Genomic DNA, 19,659 nt, shown 5'->3' with positions numbered 1-19,659 from the left:
GAATTTGAGGCCTGTCTGGGTTATTTAGTGAGACCCTGTCTCAGAAAAAGAAAGAAACAAAGAACTCACATACCATAAAATTCAAGTATTTAAAGCATACAATCCATCTGGGCGTGGTGGGTCACATCTGTAATCCCAGCGTTTGGGAGGCAGAGGCAGGAAGAGTGTGAATTTGAGGCCTGCCTGGGCTACATAGTGAGACCCTGTCTCAAAAAAAGAAAAAAAGAGTCTACGATCTGATGCTTTTTGGGGGTATTCACGGGATTCTTTGTGTGGGGTGTCTTGGGGGATGTAGGAGAGTAAGTAACATCTCCAGTCTTTACCCTCTAGTGCCATCTCAGTGATGACAGTGAAAATTGTCTCTGCACATTGCCCAGGTACCCTGGGGCTGAATCTCTCAGTTGAGGGCCATTGCTTTATCCAAGTTAGCCAGGTTTCCCCTCACTTTTTCGGGGAGCTCTTGTTCCTCCTGACCCACAGAAAGACAGGTGATGCCCCTCAGTCCCTACCACCTGTGTGGACAAGGCTTTGCACATCAAGCCCTTCACAGGCCCCTCTGGTTGCCCCTACCTGGGCTCGGCCATCCAAGGCTTTGTGGATGGTCTGGGGTCCGGATGGACCGTGCGGAGTGACAAAGAAGAAATAGTCAGTCTACCCTAGAAATGAGGCCTGTACATGACAAGCCCTGCCTTCGTTATTTAGGGCTACTGTGACAGAGGACCAGAGGCTGGATGGCTTGTAGAGAACAGACATTTATTTCCAGAGGCTGGAAGTCTGAGATCAGGGAAAAAGCACAGACAGGTTCTGGGGATGGCCCTTTCTATGGCTGCAGACTGCTGACCTTGTGTCCTCCTCTGGCAGAAAGAGAGCCAGAGAGCTCTCTGGGCCTCCTCTGTAAGGTCACTCATCTCCTTCATGAGGGGCCCACTCTCATTACGTCATCATCTCCCAAGGGCCTTACCCCTAATTCCATGCCCTTGACAGTTTGGGTTTCAACATGTGAATTCCAGAAGAATGCATCTTTGGATCATTGCAACCCCCTCTTAGGTAGGGAGCAAATGCCAAAAGAGAGGGGCAGTGATGCCTGGGGATCTGCAGAGGAGGGTGGGGAACCATGAGAGTGGCATTTGAGCTGGGCTGTCCAGGGCTGCTGGGATTCAGAGACAGGGTGGGAAAAATCTGGGCAGAGCAGCAGAGGGAGCTGGCCTGGGCTGGGCGCGTCCCGCTTGGCAGGAAGGCAGATAATGAGTTCCATACGTTGGTATCCATGGGAGTGCTTGATCATGACCTGCCTTGTTTGCAAGATCCAGGAGTGGGTGGGAGGCCAGCACCAGTGCCACTCTGGGGCTTGACAGCCTGGCTGCCTGGGTTTGCTGAGACCACAGACATGCCTGGTTCTGGAGGGAAGGGGCTGCTTTCAGGTTGGGGGGTACAACCCAGATGACCCTTGGTTCTTCATTCAGCAGCCTCTGTCTCCTAGGCTTGAGAAGATCCAGTCCAGGGAGGAAAAAGTGGAGATGGGATTTGTCAGGGTGGTGGCATCTGGTAGCTCACTTCTGTTATCATAGTCTCAAAGTCATTTCGAATGTTTAAAATCTTTTTGGATGGATTGGCTATTAGGGGCACCTTTGAACTCTGCAGGAACCTGTTCAGACCTCAGGGGTGGGGATGGGAATCTGATAGGTTCCATATTTTACCATAGCAAGGTCTGAGGGGAGGTCAGGGAAGGGACAGATGAATAATCCTAAACTTCCTGACTCTCATGCTGTAGCACTGCTTAAAAAAAAAAGTCAAACAAACAAGCTAAAAACAGTCCAACCAATGAGTGTGAATAGCAAGACTTTCCTAACTCGTGTGTGTGTGTGTGTATTTGGCCGTACTGGGGATTGAACTCAGGGCTTCAAGTTTGCTAGGCAAGCACTCTGCCAGTCCTTTTGCTTTAGCTCATTTTACAGCCAGTGTCTTCCTAACATTTTCCTTAGGCTAGCGTGAACCCAGACCCTCCTTCCTTTTTTTTTTATCTACTTGTATTTCTGAAAGGGGATCCAATATTGCACCAGAATAGCACTGGTTTTCTGTTTTGTTTTTTTAAATTTAGGAATGGGATGTGGTGGTACACAACTATAATCCCAGTACTTGGGAGGCTCTGGCAGGAGGATCGAGAATTCAAGGCCAACCTGAATGACACAGTGAGACTGTATCTCAAAAAAAAAAAAACCAAAACAAAAATTTCTCCAAACCTAGCAGACCCTGTGCACCTGCCCCAAGTTCCTGCTCCAAATGGACAGCCAGCGTCGACGCTTCTAAGGGTTTTTTGTTTTCTTTTTCTTTTTTTTCTCTTTTGCAGTACCAGGGCTCGAACTCAGGGCCTTCACCTTGAGCCACTCCAACACCCCTGTGTTTGTGAAGGGTTTTTCAAGATAGGGTCTCGTGAACTATTTGCCCAGGCTGGCTTCGAACTTTGATCCTCCTGATCTTTGCCTCCTGAGTAGCTAGGATTACAGGCGTGAGCCACCGGCTCCCATTTGTGCCCAACTTTTTCTTGGTTGAGATGAGGACTCACTAACTTTTTACCTGGGCTGACCTTGAGAAAGACCCTCTTGATGTCCACCTCCTGAATAGCTAGGTTCATATTCAGCAGTTAGAACCCTTCCCACCTTAGCAGCCTCGCTGGAAGGTCCTCACCCAGGGCACCAGTCAGAGCCCTGCCTTGCTCTTGGACAGACAGCCTGGAGGCCAGAAGGAGGGACATAAGATAGAGTTTACAGCTGTGGCAGGGACAGGGCTATGATGGGTGAGGAGTGGGACCGATTTTTTTTACTTTGCTACAAATGTAGGTTGATGGCTGGAGGCATGGCTCAAGAGGTGGACTGTCTCCTGCCTTGCAAGTGGGAAGCCCTGAATTCAAACCCCAGTACCGCCAATAAATACATAAATAAATAAATAATAAATAAATAAATAAAAGAGGGGGAGGAGGGATGACAAACGCAGGCTGAATATACCTTATCTGAAAGGTTTATGACCAAAAGTGTGTCAAGAGTTTGGCTTTGGGAACATTTGTATATAATGTAAGATATTGTGGGGATAGGATGAAGTTTAAATAGGAAACTCATTTGTTTCAGATACACCTTCTTCACACAGCCTTTTTTTTTTTTTTGGTGACACTGTGGTTTGAACTCAGGGTCTCACACTTGGTAGGCAGGTGTCAGAAATAAGACCCCCAAAGACTACCGGAGCCACAACTGAAGACACAGAATGGGACAATTGTCTCGGCAAGGCAAAATTTACTTCTGCAGAAGGGTGCGCAGGTACTACGGTACAGCAAGCACACAGAGCAGGCAGTCTGTCCTCTTTTTATTCCCAACTCAGTGGGTCCTGGGTCCTGCCCTTTTACTCGGATTGGTCGAGCTCGGGTTCACCATCTGTTTGTGATTGGCTGAAATTTGACACTAGCCCAGGAGAGGAGCTAGCAGTTGCAGTTTGGTGGCCAAGTCTGGCTACAAACGGGACATAACAGAATCTAGAACCCAGAACTGCAAGCAGTCGCGATGGCGGCACACTTTGACTGTTTCCCTCACACAGGCACTCTTGCCTCCTGAACCATTCCATCACACAGTGGCAATTTTATACGATATTTTTAGTCTCCCTGCGTTTTGACTGTGACCTGTCATGAGGAAGGGGGAGAGGGAGTTTCCACTTGTGGTGTCATGTCAGAACTCAAAATGTTTCAGATTTTGAATTTCAAAATTTCAGATTAGGGCTGGGCGCCCATGGCTCACATGTGTAGTCCTAGCTACTTGAGAGGCTGAGGTCTGGAGGATTACTGCTGGAGGTCAGCCCAGGCAAATAGTTCTCTAGGCCCCCATCTCCAAAATAACCAGAGCAAAATGGACTGGAGGTGCAGCTCAACATTAGAGCACCTGTTTTGTAAGTGTGAAGCCCTGAGTTCAAACCCCAGTCCAGTCTCCCCACCAAAAATTCATGTTTTTCCTATTTTTTTTGGGGGGGGGGTGGATATATTTTTGCATATATTAGCCTTTCTAAAAAAACTTTGTGAAATATTTATTCTCGAGTATATAAAATATAGATGTATGTTTAAGAAATTACAAAGCAGGGCTGGGAGTGTGGCTCAAGTGGTAGAGCACTTGCCTAGCAAGTTAAAATCCCAGTGGGGGCGAGGGGAAGGAAAGCCCTGTACTGCATCCCCAGTAATGCAGAAATTAAAAACCAAGGGCTGGTAGAGTGGCTCAAGTGGTAGAGCACCTGCCTGGCAAGTGTGAGGCCCGGAGTTCAAACCCCAGTGCCACAAAACAAAACAAAAACCCTGCCTTATGACCCATCAACCCCACTTCTGGAAATGTGACTAAAAACATTACAGTGATCTTCATGGAAGCATGTTCTGGAATAACAGAAAACCAAATCAAAACAAAGGCGCTCACGGCTGCCAGCATTTCCAATCCATTGCTGCCTCGATCCCCACAACCCACGGGGTGGGGCAATGGGAGGCTGCGCTTCAGTGACCTAAGTCAAGTGGTCAGTGACAATGTGGGGGCAAGGCAGTCATGTGACTCAAGGTTGCTTCATTGTGGCCTTTTGTATTCAAAAACATGTTTGAATGCTCACTGCCTCCTGACAGATAATTCCACTTTGGCAATTTAGTGTTAAGTACAAAACCACACACAGCCACAGCTTCCTGGTAGAGAACATTCACGCATCAGCACAGCACTTTTTTTTTTTTTTTTTTTTTTTGTGGTGCCGGGGCTGGAGCCCGGGCAGGCAGGTGCTCCACCATCTGAGCCGCACGCCTAGTCCTTTTTGCTTCGGTTATTTTTCAGGTAGAGTCTCACTTTTTGGCCAGGCCAGCCTGAGATCGCCATCCTTCTACCTTCGCCTCCCATGCAGCTGGATTGCAGGTGTGCACCATTCACACCCAGCTTGTTGAGATGGAGGTCTACCTTTTTGCTTGGGTTGGACTCAAACCATGATCCTATTTTTGCCTTCCAAGTAACTGGGATTACAAGTGTAAGCCATATACTTGGTGATTTACCCCCAAATGGGTAAATCACTTCGACAGTCCTTAGAATGTCCCTCTGAATCATTGTGGCTCACCTCCCCACCCACAAGCTGTTTCTGGCCCATCTGGTCTTCCTGGGAGGTGAACTGGGTTGAGAGGTGTTATTTTGTCCCACATGCCATCCTGTAAGCCCAGGAGCACTCTGGGCACTTATAACCCGTAAAGCTGAAGGAGTGTTGAGAACTGGGCTCTTCTTGGGGGCCAGGGTTTCTAATTTTATCCCCTTCCAAATAAATGGCTGGAAAAGCAAACTCCAGTTTGGGAGCTCCCACCCACCTCTCTCCGTGTCAACAGAGGCCAACACCAGTCCTTTCAGAACTGTGGCCTCGGGTCCCCAGGGCAGAGGCTGGGAGCTTTGGGAACATAGGCAGGAGGCACTTGTTCCTAACCAGGGCTCCATTCTATCTATGCCATCAGCTGAGCCCTGAGGCCACTTTCTGGGACCCTGGAGGGAGGCTGGTCTCAGGCTGATGACACAGAGTGAGGGACCTCCCCTCCAGGAGCCAGAAGATTGGGTGGAGAGGCCGGCTGAAGAGGGCATGGAAGGTGTGTAGGGGCTGGGTATGCGGCTCCAGGCTATAGAAGGTGAGTTTGCCAAAATCCAAGTCCAAATCCATACCCAGAAGCCGTCCAGACACCCTGGGGAGGCGCTGGACCTTACCATTGTGCCAGGCCTGGACACTGTTCTCCTTAATGCAGAGGCCCCAGGAGCAGGGGCCGCGGCCAATGTTGTCTGTGTGAGTTCCCTGCTTGTGTCGGGACAGTTCAGGGTAGGTGACACCCAATGTCACTGAATGGTCAGAGGTGCGCACCTCCCAGTAGTGCCGCCCAGCCTGGAAACTCTGTGTGCACTGCACCTGCCAGAGCTCGAAGCTGCCTGGTCTAGCTGGACGCTGGGGCTCACGATGGTGCTTCACCTGCTGGTCCTGGTGGGACAGGTAGAAGTGGCAGTTGGCACTGTCCAGGTCAAAGGTCAGGTTGCGATAATCTATTGGGGACAAAGACAGAGGTGGGCAAAGGTGCCATTCTGTCCAGAGGGGAGAGAACAGTTGCAGTATGGCCACTTGGTGTCTGCCAGGTGTACTGCAGGACCTCATCACAGCATTTAATTCCTCATTGCTACCTCTAAGCTGGAATCTTCTATATGCCCCATTTCATAGAGGAGAGGCTGAGGCCCAGAGAAGAATCAGGATGGATCCCAGGTCCATGTGACCAGAAACCATGCTTTAACTATGCTGGCTGCACCTGCTTTAAGGTGGTAGATGAAGTGTACATCCCGCAACAGCAGTGCAGGGGTGGGACCAGACCCAGGAAGGGCCATGGAAGAGACACCCTAGGTAGTCATGGCAGGTTTCCCCCAACCTGCTCACACATGCACATTCAGGCACATGCACACATATACTCACACATGCACACAAACATGTACACATGGGTATACACACAGGCACTGGGCCTCCTTACTGTGCCAGAGTTTCTTCCTCAGTGGACACACCACGCTTGGGACCAATGCCAGGGGATTCAGGGCCTCTACGGAAGCAGAAAGGGAGGTTAGTGAAGGTGAGTCCTGACCCTCTCCTCCTCGCTAGTGGAAGGGACAACTGTGGCCAGAAGGGTAGGGAAAGGTCTGGAGTTAGTCTTACCCTGGGGTGCTGAGTCAGCAGTCTTAACTGGCACACTGGAGGGGCTCTCCTCTTCCAGGAGGAGGACACATAGTGGGCTCAGTGACTCATTCAGATCACCCAGCTGCTTGTCTTCGTTCCACTGCAGAGGGGTTTGTGGCCAAAGGGGCTCTGGGGGCTCAATGAGCTGCTGTGACTCCTGAGCCCAAGGGACAACTGCAGTGAGCCCAGGCCTGACGCAGGGAAGCAGGGTCCCAGCCCACTGCCCTGAGGTCTGATACCTGGAGGAAGGTCTGGTCATTTCCCTGCTCCAGGAGCTCTTGAACCCTGTTGCCATACTGAGACAGAGCCTCCAGGTGGCCCTGCAGTAGCTGTTCTCCATCCCTGACCTGTGCCAGTGCCTGCATCTTGGCTGCTTCTATGCCCCTCAGCGCCAAGGCCTGCCGCATCTTCAGAGCCTGCAACAGGCAGCTGAATTTGCTGGAAATTGCTGAGGCCAGGGTGCAGGCTGAGCTCTGTGTGGACACAGGAGGAGCCTTAGCGAGGGCATGTTTGGCACCACACACACCAAGGCAAGCTAGGGCAAGGGTCACCCATTGGGCTGAGGGGTGGGATGTGGGCAGCCACAGTCTCTCCAGTCCCTTCCCTCCGGGCGCACCACTTCCTGCTCAGCCCTTCCTTCCCTGATGCCAGGAGGCATTTTCAAGGTAGCTTACACCTGCTACCTGTGTCCCAGAGACCAGCTGGTGGGACAGTGTGAGGATGACACTGCAACAGGCCTTGTACCTGGATCTGGCTGCTTTGCTGCTGCAGCTCCTGTAGCTGGGTAGTAGCCTGAATGGCCTGTTGCTGGGTGACTTCCAGTCTGGCTCTCAGTTGGGCCTGTGGTGTCCGTCCCGTGGACAAGCAGGGAGAGAGGGACAGGATTGAGTGTGAGGTCCACCCGAGACCTCCAACACCTGCAGGTTCTAGGCACCCTCTTTGTGCCAACACAGCCAGCCCAGAATGCAAAGCAGCAGTTTTGCAGGTCAGAGTCACAGGGAAGTCTGCACAAAGCTCCTTCCCCACAGCAAGGATGGTGGCTGGGCAGTGCAGAAGTCTTGGGCTGAAGACACAATTTCCAGCCCCACTTTCTGCTTCTTACAGACTGAGCAACCTAGGGCTGAGCTCCTACCTTCTCTGGGCTGTAACTGCTCCCCTACCCCTCAATCAACAGATGGGAGCAATAATGCTGGTTTCAGTGGTCTGGTGGGGAAGGGGTGATGATCCAAGCACCAGAGGTGTCAGACAGTTGGGCAGTTTGATGCATAAAGGCCTGAGGGGGAAGAGGGAACCATTACTGGTTGTGCCCCAATTCCCCTGAGTGCCCTTTTGCTGGTTGTGGTGGCTCAAGCTATAATCATGAGGCAAAGAGGACGAGGCAGGAGGATTGTTAGCTGGAAATGATGTGCTCTTGTGGAAGCAGGGTGGGCCATGCTCGTGACAGGAACCCTGTATCCTGGCCATCTGCTAGGACACGGTTCCTCGCACCTGGTCAAGAGCCTCACTACTTGCTTTTACTTCTTCCAACACCACTTGGATGTGGGGACCATTATTATATCCCCTTCTGAGGAGGAAATGGACTCAGAGAAGTTGATAGTTTGGTCCAAGTCCTCAGATCTTCCGAAGTCCAGTCTGTGCCTTTTGTCCAACCCCCCCAGCACCGCACCTCCTGTGAATGCGGGAAGTGGGCAACAGGTCCTCCTGGCTCACTGGACTCTGGTGCAGGGACAAGACTCTATCCCATCAGTCCTTGGGGTGCCCTCCTCCCTCCCCTTCACTGCCTCTTCTCTCAAGCAAAATCCTGCTCCTCTGGAGGGCATGGACCTTTCTCCTTGCTGAAGGCTCCCTGCCTCCACTGCACTTTGTGCCCAGATCAATCTCCGATTACCATAAGCAGTGACATGTCTTCCTCACAGATTACCACAGGATTACCGTTCCACACTCTGAAGTCCCTTTCCTGCACTTTATCTCAGCCACTCCTGTGACCTCACCCTGGCCCTGTCATCACCTCTGAAATCTGCTGTAAGCATTCATTCTTAAACCTTCTCACACCCCTCACTTGTTCCAGCTGTTGAAGTCCCTTCATCAGCAGACCCCAGCCATGTCCCTCATTCTGTCCATCGGGCCTCCTGACCACCCCTTTCCTTTCTGTCCACATGCCATCATCCTGCCACTTCCTAAAACACACCTTTCCTTGCCTCCTCCTCTGTCCCATCTCCAGTAAATTTAGCCCCACAACCTCCTTTCCTTGAAACAGCCATGGTGGCAATTCCAATGGTCATTTTTGTCCTCATATGCTCTCGCAGCAGCATGACGCACTCTGGACCTCACTTTTCCCACAACCGGCTGTGTTCTGGCCACTACATGGTTCACTCTCTCCTAGCTCCGCTTGGTGTGATCACAGGCAGGGGCTCCTCTGCCCAGGAAAAGATTCCACTCCTTCTTAAGGACCTTCAATGACTCTTAACTTCCTCCTTCCTGGCTAAATCACCTCTGAGTTCTCAGCTGATGCCAGTGATCCCTCTCCTGGTTTGTTCCACTGATAACCCCAACCCCCAAGTATCCAAAACCAAACTGCTTTCCACCCATACTTCTCAGCCACCCACTTGCTTAAGACAGAAGCCCATTCTCCCTAGCTTCCCACTCTGGTCCCCAGCTTCTCCCCTCCATAAGGTACTCTGATGCTCATTCACTTATTCTCTTTCTTGGCAGTACTAGGGCTTGAACTCAGGACCTCACACTTGCTAGACTTTCTAGACAGGTGCTCACTTGAGCCACTCCACCAGCCTCACTCATTGTTTTTCATCTCCTGATCATTTCTGCCTTCCTGCTGCCACCTACCTGTCTGTTTGATATCCTGCTCCCGCCACACCCCAGCAGGGGATCAACCTCCATAAAGCAGAAATCTGATTTCATGGCTGCCCTGTTCCAAACTTGCTTGTTCCACGCCCCTAGAGGAAAAGCCAGCTCCTCACTTCTGCCCTCCTTTTCCTTCATGGTCTGGCCCCCTGCTGACTTCAGGACCTCTACTCAGCGATCCCCAGGGATCTACCTCCTGTCCATCGCCCCATTCTTCACTACCATGGCCCGGTGCACCGCCTCCATGGTGGCCAAGGCTCGCGGTTGGTCCTCCCTCAGCCCTCACTGATCACCTCAAGGCCACCTCCTCTTCCTCCTTCTGGTCCCCTAAGCGGGTCACCCTGTTGCCTTTACTGCAGTGCACAGTGTTTTCCTTACTGCCTGTTGCAATGATCACGCCTTACGGGATTGCACGACCCTTAAGTAGGTCCTGTCTCTCTCAGTGTCAGGGACCACAGGTGACTAACATTCACCCCACTCTCAGCGTCCCATGCTGTGGGCGCTCCGCACACATTCAAGGCATGAAAGAACCACGGGGAGCACCTGCCACCCACCCTGGCTTTGCTCCCATTTGGAGGACCGTCCGAGCGGCCCGGAGACCCTCCCGGGGGCCTTGGCCATCCCCGGGCGTCGGGGGCAGGCACGGAGCCTCCACCCTCACAGCTAATCCGGGTTCTGGCCCGGCCCTCCCGCCGGCGGCGTCACCTGGCGCTCGCGGCGCTCGACGTCCAGCAGCGCGCGCTCGTGGAGGCGGCAGTCGTACACGGTGCAGGCGCTGCACACGCAGAGGCCCTCGGTGCGGCAGAAGAGCTCGAGCGGCCGCCCGTGGCGGGGGCAGCGCGCACCGGCGCCGGGCTCGGGCTCGGGCTCGGGGCCCTCGGCCGGGGCGGGCACGCGCAGCGTCTCCACCACGTCGCTGAGCGCCACATTGCGGCTGGGCTCGGCGCCGTCGGGGAAGGGCTTGCGGCACTCGGGGCACGTCTTCTCGCAGCGGCGCCACACGTTCCGGATGCAGTCCCCGCAGTAGTTGTGGCCGCAGGGCAGCGTCACTGGGTTCCGGTAGAGCCCCAAGCAGATGGAGCAGGTGAGCTTCTCCTCCAGCAGCTGCGAGGCCATGGCTGAGGCGGGAGTGGGGCTCGGGCCGCCGGGCTCCTAAAGGGACGGCGGGCGCCGGCGTGGGCGTGGGCGCGGGCGCGGCCGCCTCTTCCTGGAAAACGCTGGTGCTGGCGCCGCCCTCCGTGCTCTTTTCGAGAGCGACCGGCAGCCTGCCGGGGCCCAGGCCACCCTGCCCGCCTCCTGTCCCCTGGGCTGGCTCTCTCGGGTCCCCCCCGGCACCTCCGCACCACTTCGCTAGACCCTCGGCCCTTTCGCTCCTGGCAACCTCTTGGCAAGACCACGATGGAACTTCCCCAGGGAGACCGCGGTGATGAAATGAAAAAGCAGGCAGAAGGGCCGGCCCGGGACCCCAGAGCACACTAGGGCTCCCTCCCCACCCAGCGCGCTCTGCAGCACTTCTGGAGCTGAGTTTCAGGCAATTGGCACATTGCGATGGCTCCCTTCTTTGGGATACGCACAATTTTGGTTCTTTTAAAGTAAATGCGATGCACATATGAGTAATAAAAAAATAAAAATTAAAAAAATAAATGAGATGGAAATTTCTGGTCACTAGGAGAGAAACAAGTCTTTTTTTTTTTCTTTCTTCCAAGAGCCCCTTTAGTGGACATTACGTAACCTCCACCTGTCCCTCTGTGTGACCCATACTGGAGAGTGCCTGGTCTGGCATCCCACGCTGTTCAGGCCGCTCTGCCCTGAGGTTGAGCAGTGGGCTGGTGGGGTCCCTAAGCATTTGCCCATAGCCTCCCTAGGCAGTGGGGTCTGGCCAGGGGAATCCAAGCAGGCGTAGGTTCCTTCTAGACCAACAGGCCTGGTTTTGAGGCGTCATCTCATTGGGATGTAGTAAACACCATGTCCCCTGCAAAATGGATACTGGAGGTGACAGATTTCCCTCCCCTTGGCCTGCTACATGGCTGCCTCGGTTGAAAGGAAAACATCCAGGGTCCAGGGCCATGGCTCAAGATTTTTTTGCATGTGTACGCAGTACTGGGGTTTGAACTCAGGGACAACACGTTGAGCCACTCCACCCTTTTTTTGTGATAGGTTTTTCCAGGATAGGGTCTCACAAAATATCTGCCCATGCTGGCTTCGAAATGCAACTCTCCTTTTCCCTGCCTCCTGAGTAGCTAGGATTACAGGCAAGAGCCACCAGCACCCAGCAAGATCTGCCATCTTGAAAGGCACCAATGATCAGGGCTGGCAGATCTCTTTCAAGGAACTGGAGCTTAGGGGACCCACCAAGTTCCACTGCCTTATTTTTCCATAGGAATATTCAGCCCCTGGATCACAGAGTCCTGACCGCGTCACGTGGTGGAGTGTGGGGGGGGTCACAACATGATGGTCCCACCAGGGGCTCTGCTCCTGAACCATAGTTCTAGACCAGCAACAGCACAAATTATCTTTATTCACAACCCACTCATGTCTTTATCACAAGCCCTGGGCCTGACAGGAGGCCCACAGAAAGGCTGCCACAGGTGGGCCCAGACCCCACAGCTTGGCTCTCAGGCTGTCTCTCTTTTTTGCTGGCCTAGCCTGCTCTCCAAGGTGGGTGCACTCTGGTTCCTCAGTAGATGCCATAGGTAGGCTCATGACTGTCCCTGTACCGGTCCAGGTATCGCAGGGGCTGCCGGTGGGGAAAGCGCTTCTGCTTGGGGTGGTAAGGGGGCGGCCTCACAAACTCAAACACAGGCTCCCGCATGTCTGCAAAAAGAGTGAAGGGCTTGGGAACACTTCTGCTGCCTGAGTTCCTCGTCTGAGGCTGGAGTCCAGCCAGGACTGCCCACAAAAGATAGAGGCCTGCCACAGCAAGAGACAGAGCGAAAGAGGTCTGTACTCAGGCCCATCCCACCACCCCAACCCCATCCTGCCCTTACCCAGAAGATGGTGGAAAGTGCTGGTGACAGAGTCATCCCAGCGGCACTGGAAGAAGGCCAGGCCAGCTGGAGTCATGGCTTTCTGGTGTTTATTGTAGAAATCAAAAGTGCGGAAGGTCCGCTGGGTCAGCTGGTAGCTATGAGAAGATGGGAAACATCTGAGTGGGGGTGGGGAGAGGCACCGGCTTTCTCCACCCCCATAGGCAATCCTGGTAATCTCCTTAGGGTCTGCTTAGCCTACTGCTCTGCTGCTAGTCTCAAGGCCTAGATCAAGACAGAGGAGGACAGAGCAAGAGCCACTATCCCAGGAGAGCAGGCCTAAGGCCTGGGGTATACATGTGGGGCACACATTACCAGGGTGAGGGGCGGGTGTCCTCAGAGAAGTCAATTGGCTTGTCCTGCTTGAAGAGCAGGAAGGCAAAGCGATGGAAGCCGGTGCCTCGGGCAGGGAAGGGGGGTAGGTAAGGACACGTCTCCTGTCCTTCAGCCACCCTGTTGCCCGGGATGTTGGTTCTGGTAGGAGGGAGGTGTCTGTTAACTGCTGCTCCAGTGAGGTGGTAGGAGAACCCCCAGTGTGTGTGCACCCTAGAGACTGCTGTCATTGTCTGAGGGGCAGACCCCGAGCGATCTCTAGCACTTGATAAGGTAGAAGTTGAGCTCCATGACGCCTTAGACATAATGCAGACGTGAACGGAAAGAAGGGGCTCAAGAGACTAAGGACAAGGTTCCAGAGACAGGAGGGATGACAAGGCTGAGCACCTGTTTACTAGGCCCTAGAAGCCAGGGGTTCTGTCCCAATCATTCAGTCTCCAAAGCCATTGGGCTGCTTCTCTGTTTCTGGGGCTCTGGGATCTTGTCAGGGAGTTTGCCCACTGTACCTGCACAGGTACAACTCCCCAGAGGGTCTTTTTTTTTTAATACTGGGGTTTGAAATCAGGGCCTATGTCACTCCACCAGCCTTTTTTGTGATGGATTTTTTTGATATAGGGTCTCATGAACTACTTGCCTCAGGCTGGCTTTGAACTCTGATCCTCTGATCTCTGCCTCCCGAGTAGCCAGGATTACAGATGTGAGCCATGGGTGCCTGGCTCCCCGAAGGGTTTTGTTGCATAGGTTAACTGTGGTTACCAGAAACCAGCATCCCTGTTGCAGTTACCCAAAAGTCCCAAAGTTTGGGGCACTTGCCTGACCTTTGCTCCCTGCCCTGGTGCAAAAAGTCAAAAGCCACTGAGAAAATAATGGGCAGCCCAGACTGCCCGGGGTAGGAATTCCATGGTTCACTGAATGCTTTCAGATGTCACAGCCGCCAGAGACCTCCCCCAGTCATCCTCTCTTTGACTGTTACAGTGCCCTTCAGTAGAAAAGGCCTGTGGTAGCATTATCCCAGTCCTAGAGCGAATGGCCAAGGCTCACTGCTGTTTTCCTCTGTACCTGTCTTCAAGGACACACCTGAATCACAGGGCCCCTGACACTATCGGGAGGCAAAGGTGAGGGGTTACCTCTTGATATGGGAAGTTAATCTAGGGTGGAGCCAAGACTGAAATTCAGGGGCAGTCCTAGTCAGGCTCTCAGGGCCTCGGCACTCCAACCCACCCCCTGGCCAGATACTTACATTAGCCAGTGGACGTACTCAGCGTCTGGTTCCAACAGGTGTCCATCTGCACAGAAACACACTCCACTAACCCGGGGTCCTGCACACTTTTTCTTGGAAGGAGTCAGGGCCAGAGTGCTTTACCCCAACCCTCCCTGCCCTGGGCCTTCGCTCATGAGAGGGAGGGGAGGTAGGAGGTCCAGTGAGCCCCAGATACCTACCCAAGTTGGTGAGCAGCAGTGTCCAGATGGATCCCTCATCTGTCCCATAGGTCACTTCTGGGGCCTGGGCAGCCTGCGAGGGAGAGAACAGGAGAGCTTACACCCCCACCAGGGACAGATAAGCTGTTGCAAGCAGAATTTCCTTCCAGAGGGCTGGAGCCTGACAGGACCCTGGAGAAGGAATTGCCCATTCTGACACAAACAAGGCTCAGACAGCTCCTCACAGAGACACAGAAACAAAGAGATGCCCAGGAGAAACCCTGTAGAATGATCTGTCCAAGATCGGAACCACAAAAAGGACCATGTGCTAAGGGACAGGGAACAGGCCAGTCCGAGGAACATGCAAAGACGGAGCTGGTTTTTCCAGTGTTTATAGTGTCTTTGCAACTGTCATAGTGTTGTTTCCCAGAGAATCCGAGAACAAAATCCCAAACCTAGGAGTTCACTATGTACACAGGGCAGTGAGAAGGGCCTAGCTAGTGGTACCTCAGTTGGAGTCACTTCATTGCCATGGTACACAGGCATCAGGTCGTCCTCACCCACAGCGTAAGTCACATGCAGGGGGACCCGGGGCACAAATGTGGCACCGTGGAACAGGTCTCGATAGAGGCCATAGTACTCAGCCAGACGCTGCTTGTGGTAGGGGCCGCAGGTCCTCTCCCACTCAGCCCGCACAGCCTCCAGTGGGATGCTGGCTGAGAAGGAATGAAGCCAGTTGAGATGCAGGGAGGGGGCAAGGATGCACCTAAGCCCCTCTCCTGGGAGGCTTACCTGTGCCCAGGCGGGCAGCCTGCTCCTCTTCCGAACTGGTCCGAAGTTCCTGGAGGATCCGTTTCCGTTCCACTAGCTGCTGGCGCCGGCAGACCTTGGGTGGAGGCAGCCCAATGTCAATTTTGTCTTTGGGATCTGGGGGTGCGAAGATGTGTTAGAACAAACAGGAGGATACACACTGGTGTCTTGGGTAGAATTAACAACTAAAGCTAGAAAAAGTTAAATGTTTTCCACACTTTAATGGGCAGATAAGCCACACAAATCATCTCTGAAATTTGTTTAAATTCAGATTTTGATCCAACTGGCAAAGGTGGGATTTGAGACTCTGTCAAACTCCTAGGTAATGACTGTGTTGCTCGTCCCAAAACACATTTTTGATTAGCCAGACCTACAGACCTTCAATCCAACACCTTTGTCCATTTACCCACACCCAACATATTCTGAATCCCATCAGGGATGACCTTAATCTAGGAATTTCAGTGTACTGTATCCTTTAATCCTCGCAGCAACAGGTGATAGAGGCACAGTGATTTCATTTTACAATTGAGGAAACTGAAGCTTAGGGATATCACCCTCAGTTGTTGGGCTGAGGTTTAAATTAGGCTATTTAGATTTCATGCTTGCTCTTAAGCACCAGTAAACACTGCCTCTCTGAGCTGGGGGCGTTGCTCAGAGGTAGAGCCCTTGCCTAGTATGGGTGGTGCCCTCGTTTTGATTCCCAGCACGACAAAAACCAGAAACACCCACAAAAAAGTCTACCTCTATATAAATGCTTTCGAAAAGGAATGTACACAGTTAAGTGTAAGTTCCTTCAAGGCTGGGTTCTGAGTCACCTTGCTTAGGCTTTAATTTCATCTAGCAAATTACCGCACACCTAAGTGGCAGGTACTGTGTGGGTGCAAGGAAAAAGTAGGAAAGACAGGCAGAATCCCCGTTCACAAGGCGCTTACCATCTGAAAGTGGGAAAACAGGACAGTGTGTGGCCAGGGCTACAAGAGGAGTATTTTAGGAACACTGAGGGGTGTCCCAATTCGGAATGGGGGGAGAGGCTTAGAAAAGCTGGAACTCTTAATAACTGGAGGAGCAAAGATGGAGAAAAATCCTGGTAGGACTTAACGGGCAACAGTGCCCACCGGGGTGCAGGCAGCCCCTCCCCGGCCCCTGCAGCACACGCGGGCCAAGGCTCGCCCAATGTCGGGGCACAGATCGAGGCGGGGGGCTCCGAGGCCGGTGCTCGCAGCCCCTGCTTCCGTCGCTCCGCACCTGTCTTCTCCCCGAAATGTTCCCGGTAGGTCCGCCACCAGTGCGGGGCCTGCGCCTCCTCTTCCGCCCGGCGCCGGTAGCGGTCGAAACTCCGGTACTTCTCCAGCCGCTCCAGGTTGCTCACGTCGATGTCCTGGTTGGGCATGGGCCCCAGCGGTGCGGTCCGCCGGCTCACAGCGGCTGCGGACAGACAGCGGGCGTCACACCGGCTCCGGACCAGCCCTCGGGAGCCGAGGACAGGCGCTGGCTCGAACCCCAGGGCTCCGGCTACAAGGGACCAGGAGATTCCCAACCCTAGTCCTCTCACCCGAGGTGCTGAAGTCCCGCCATGCCCGACTCCCGTACAGCATGAATCGCCACCAGGGGGCCGCCATGTTTCCCCAGGCCTCCAAAGATGTGACTAGGACCCGTACAGAGCTGGCCAGAGCAGCGCCTGAACGCCCCGCGCCAGGCCCCGCCCCGCGCCAGGCCCCAGACTCCTTCCGGAGGCCCCAGACTCCTCCTTCCGGAGGCCCCAGACTCCTCCTTCCGGAGGCCCCAGACTCCTCCTTCCGGAGGCCGCAGCACCTTCCGCCTGGGCCGCCAGGGGCGGCGGGCTTTCTGGGTGCGGCGGCGCCGGAAGTGCTAAGTGGACTGCTGCGCTGGGCTGCGAGCCGACACCAGGGGGCGGCAAAGACCCGGAGCGCTCCACCCCTCAGGGTTCTCTTCACCCACCAGCCGCTCCTGAGGAGCTCCGCAGTGGCGCGGGAAGGGGGCGGGGGAGGCCGTGCACCACCCAATTCTGGAATCACACTGCTTGGCTTTAAATTTTAAGACTGTGACCTTCCCCCTGTAATTCTCTTACTTGGGTGAAAAAAAGCATGTAATATTAGTGCTTACCTGGTGAGGCTGTAAGGACCATAGTGAACATATAGAAGGCACTTGCACTGCGAAACATGTTAGCTCTTGATCATTCCCAACTTACCATTATCTACACAGCAGCATAAGGGATCTGGTTAAGGCATTCATGGGATCATATCTTTGCCAGGGTCCTGCAGTTGCGCTTGGGATCGAGATCCAAGAAAAAACTTCCCCTGGTGATCTGGACCCTCTTCTACCCCACCCCTGCCTCTGCCCTGGAACCCAAACTTGTAGCATAGTAAACCTTTTCTTGACAACTATCAATAAACCCTGCGCCCCAGGCTACAGGGCCTTTTTAAATTTTATTTTTATTTTATTATTTTATTTACACTCAGACTGGCCTTGAACTCGCTATGTAGCCCAGCCCAACCTGGAACTGTGGATCCTCCTGAGCTGGGATTACAGGTATGAACCACCACACAGGCTATTTCTCTTTCCCTTCCGTGGCTTGGCTGCCTCGCAGCACCAGTAGAGTGGTCCCTCGGGGACGCCTTCCCTGAGATACACAGGCCAGGGCCAGTGACAGTCAGTTGCCCTGTCACCAGCAACTTGCCCCTTGGAGCTCACACTGAAATGAAAGGAGGGTTCTCTCCACCCACCAGGAAGTGACCAAACCTTGGCTTTTCTAAATAGTAGACAAGCAACTAAACTCATCCTCACTTCTTTTCTTTTTTAAAATTTGTTCTTTATTTTCTTGTGGTGCTGGGGAATTGAACCCAGGGCTTTGTGCATGCTAGGTGAGCACTTTACCACTAAGCTACATCTCCAGCCCCTCATCGTCACTTCTAATTCACCTAATAGTGAGCACTTGCTGTCTGGTAGGTGTTAAGGGGATTCACAAATCAGTGACACCCAGGCCTGTCCTTCAGGAGTTGTTTAATTGTGCAATTCCTGCTGTGCTCAGTCCAACTGAAGGTTGTGAGCAGAACTCGACTGTGTGTTTACAGCGTGATCTCTTGATGTTTTACCTTTTCCTTCCCTGAATCCTCTTCTGCCGCTAAAGTCTACCCCTCCCCAGCCCTGCCTCTCTACAGATGAAGACACACAGGGCCTCTGGCACAGAGGCTCAACTAGGAGGCTTGTTCTCATTTTGATCTCCCTGTCCAGGAAGCCCCTAAAACTGGGGGCTTGCTGGGAGTTCAAGTTTTTCAGACTAGCATGGATTCCCACATGTATCAACCTGAAGCAGGTATTTTGCATGTGAGTAACTCTTGAAAACGGAAGCAGTGGTTCCACCAATAATTTGGGGGGGAGGGGCAGGATTTTACTATACATTCCATGCTGGTCTTGAACTCACTCTGTACCCAGGCTGCCTTGAATTCATGATCCTGCTCAGCCTCCAGGATGTTGGGATTGCAGGCACCAGCCACCAATGTTCTTTACCATTTATTTTCCACCAATCCTTCTCTCTAAAAGGAACTGAATGGAACATTTGGGTTACGATCCTGAGGAGCTTGCAGGAGGAAAAAGAAGCCCAGCAGATACCCACCACTTGTTCCTGTATGCAGCTTTCTACAATGTCTGAGGCTTGGGAGAAAGACAAGGGGATAATTAGGCTACCTGCCACACCTTAATGCCCTGATTGCAGTAGACCAGATATAGGCACCTCCTTTGTTCCCACTCTTGTCTCCTTTTGTCTGGTCTCCACCCCATAGACACATGGCTTCTTAAATATGTATATGTGCTCCATAAAACTCTTCAGTGAATACCTACTGCCCGTAAGTTCAAACTTTTGTTTTAATGTGTACTGTTTCATGAATTTGCATGCTGTCCTTGTACAGGGGCCTTGCTAATCTCTGTATCATTCCAATTTTAGTATATGTGCTGCAGAAGTGAGGGCTGTTAAGTCCAAACTCTGTTAGCAAGATTCACAAAACCATCTCCACCTGCCCCCCTAATTCTAAACTCATTACTCTGTCCTGGAGGCCAAGCTATTTCATGGGGCTCCCTGCACTGCCATTCCCCACGTTTTGGCAACCACCCACTTATCCTTCACGTGCCTCCCTAAAGGCCAGCTCATGTACCCAACCTTGGGCCCTCAGCCCTTTGAACAGGTCTGGCTCAGGACAGGTTGAGTGTACTGAGGACTAACTCCCTGGCTTGAACAAGGATCTGTCAGGCACCAGCGTAAGAAGCGGCTGTAAACTTGTGTCCATCACACCAGTGCCAACACTGTGTACAGCATGCTCCTCTAGGGGTGGTAGGAGGGGGACATGGCTGAGAGCCTGGGGCTTCAGTCTGTTCAGCAGAACTCAAATCCAGGCTCAGTGACAGCTGTTTGCTGTCATATCTGCTATTAGCTGTCACTTCGGCAAGGCATGTAATCTCCTAG

At 53.0% G+C, this 19,659-nt stretch overlaps 2 protein-coding genes and 1 non-coding gene across 3 annotated transcripts; all 3 read right to left on the bottom strand.

The window, feature by feature from the left end:
* Window positions 1–734: 734 nt before the first annotated feature.
* On the bottom strand, window positions 735–10,771 carry Trim65 (tripartite motif containing 65). The gene is made up of 6 exons (XM_020159364.2): window positions 10,300–10,771; window positions 7,480–7,575; window positions 6,975–7,208; window positions 6,715–6,892; window positions 6,536–6,601; window positions 735–6,062 (listed from the first exon to the last, which is right to left on the bottom strand). The coding sequence occupies exons 1-6, from the start codon at window positions 10,708–10,710 to the stop codon at window positions 5,488–5,490; spliced, it is 1,560 nt and encodes a 519-aa protein (XP_020014953.1). The 5' UTR covers window positions 10,711–10,771; the 3' UTR covers window positions 735–5,487.
* Window positions 10,772–12,092: 1,321 nt separating this feature from the next.
* Mrpl38 (mitochondrial ribosomal protein L38) lies at window positions 12,093–16,908 on the bottom strand. Its single transcript, XM_020159337.2, has 9 exons — window positions 16,735–16,908; window positions 16,428–16,607; window positions 15,165–15,299; window positions 14,880–15,088; window positions 14,394–14,466; window positions 14,194–14,239; window positions 12,936–13,094; window positions 12,582–12,718; window positions 12,093–12,408 (listed from the first exon to the last, which is right to left on the bottom strand). Exons 1-9 carry the CDS (start codon window positions 16,799–16,801, stop codon window positions 12,272–12,274), a joined length of 1,143 nt encoding a protein of 380 aa, XP_020014926.1. The 5' UTR covers window positions 16,802–16,908; the 3' UTR covers window positions 12,093–12,271.
* A 2,155-nt stretch (window positions 16,909–19,063) lies between these two features.
* Window positions 19,064–19,167, bottom strand: LOC141414346 (U6 spliceosomal RNA). Its single transcript, XR_012439400.1, has one exon. It is a non-coding gene; the product is annotated as a U6 spliceosomal RNA (small nuclear RNA).
* Between the last annotated feature and the right edge of the window lie 492 nt (window positions 19,168–19,659).

Source organism: Castor canadensis, chromosome 11 (assembly GCF_047511655.1).
Source record: "Castor canadensis chromosome 11, mCasCan1.hap1v2, whole genome shotgun sequence".
In the NCBI taxonomy this organism is placed as follows: Eukaryota; Metazoa; Chordata; class Mammalia; order Rodentia; family Castoridae; genus Castor; species Castor canadensis.
Note: the sequence above shows the minus strand (reverse complement) of the source record. Positions and strands in the feature narration are given on the sequence as shown.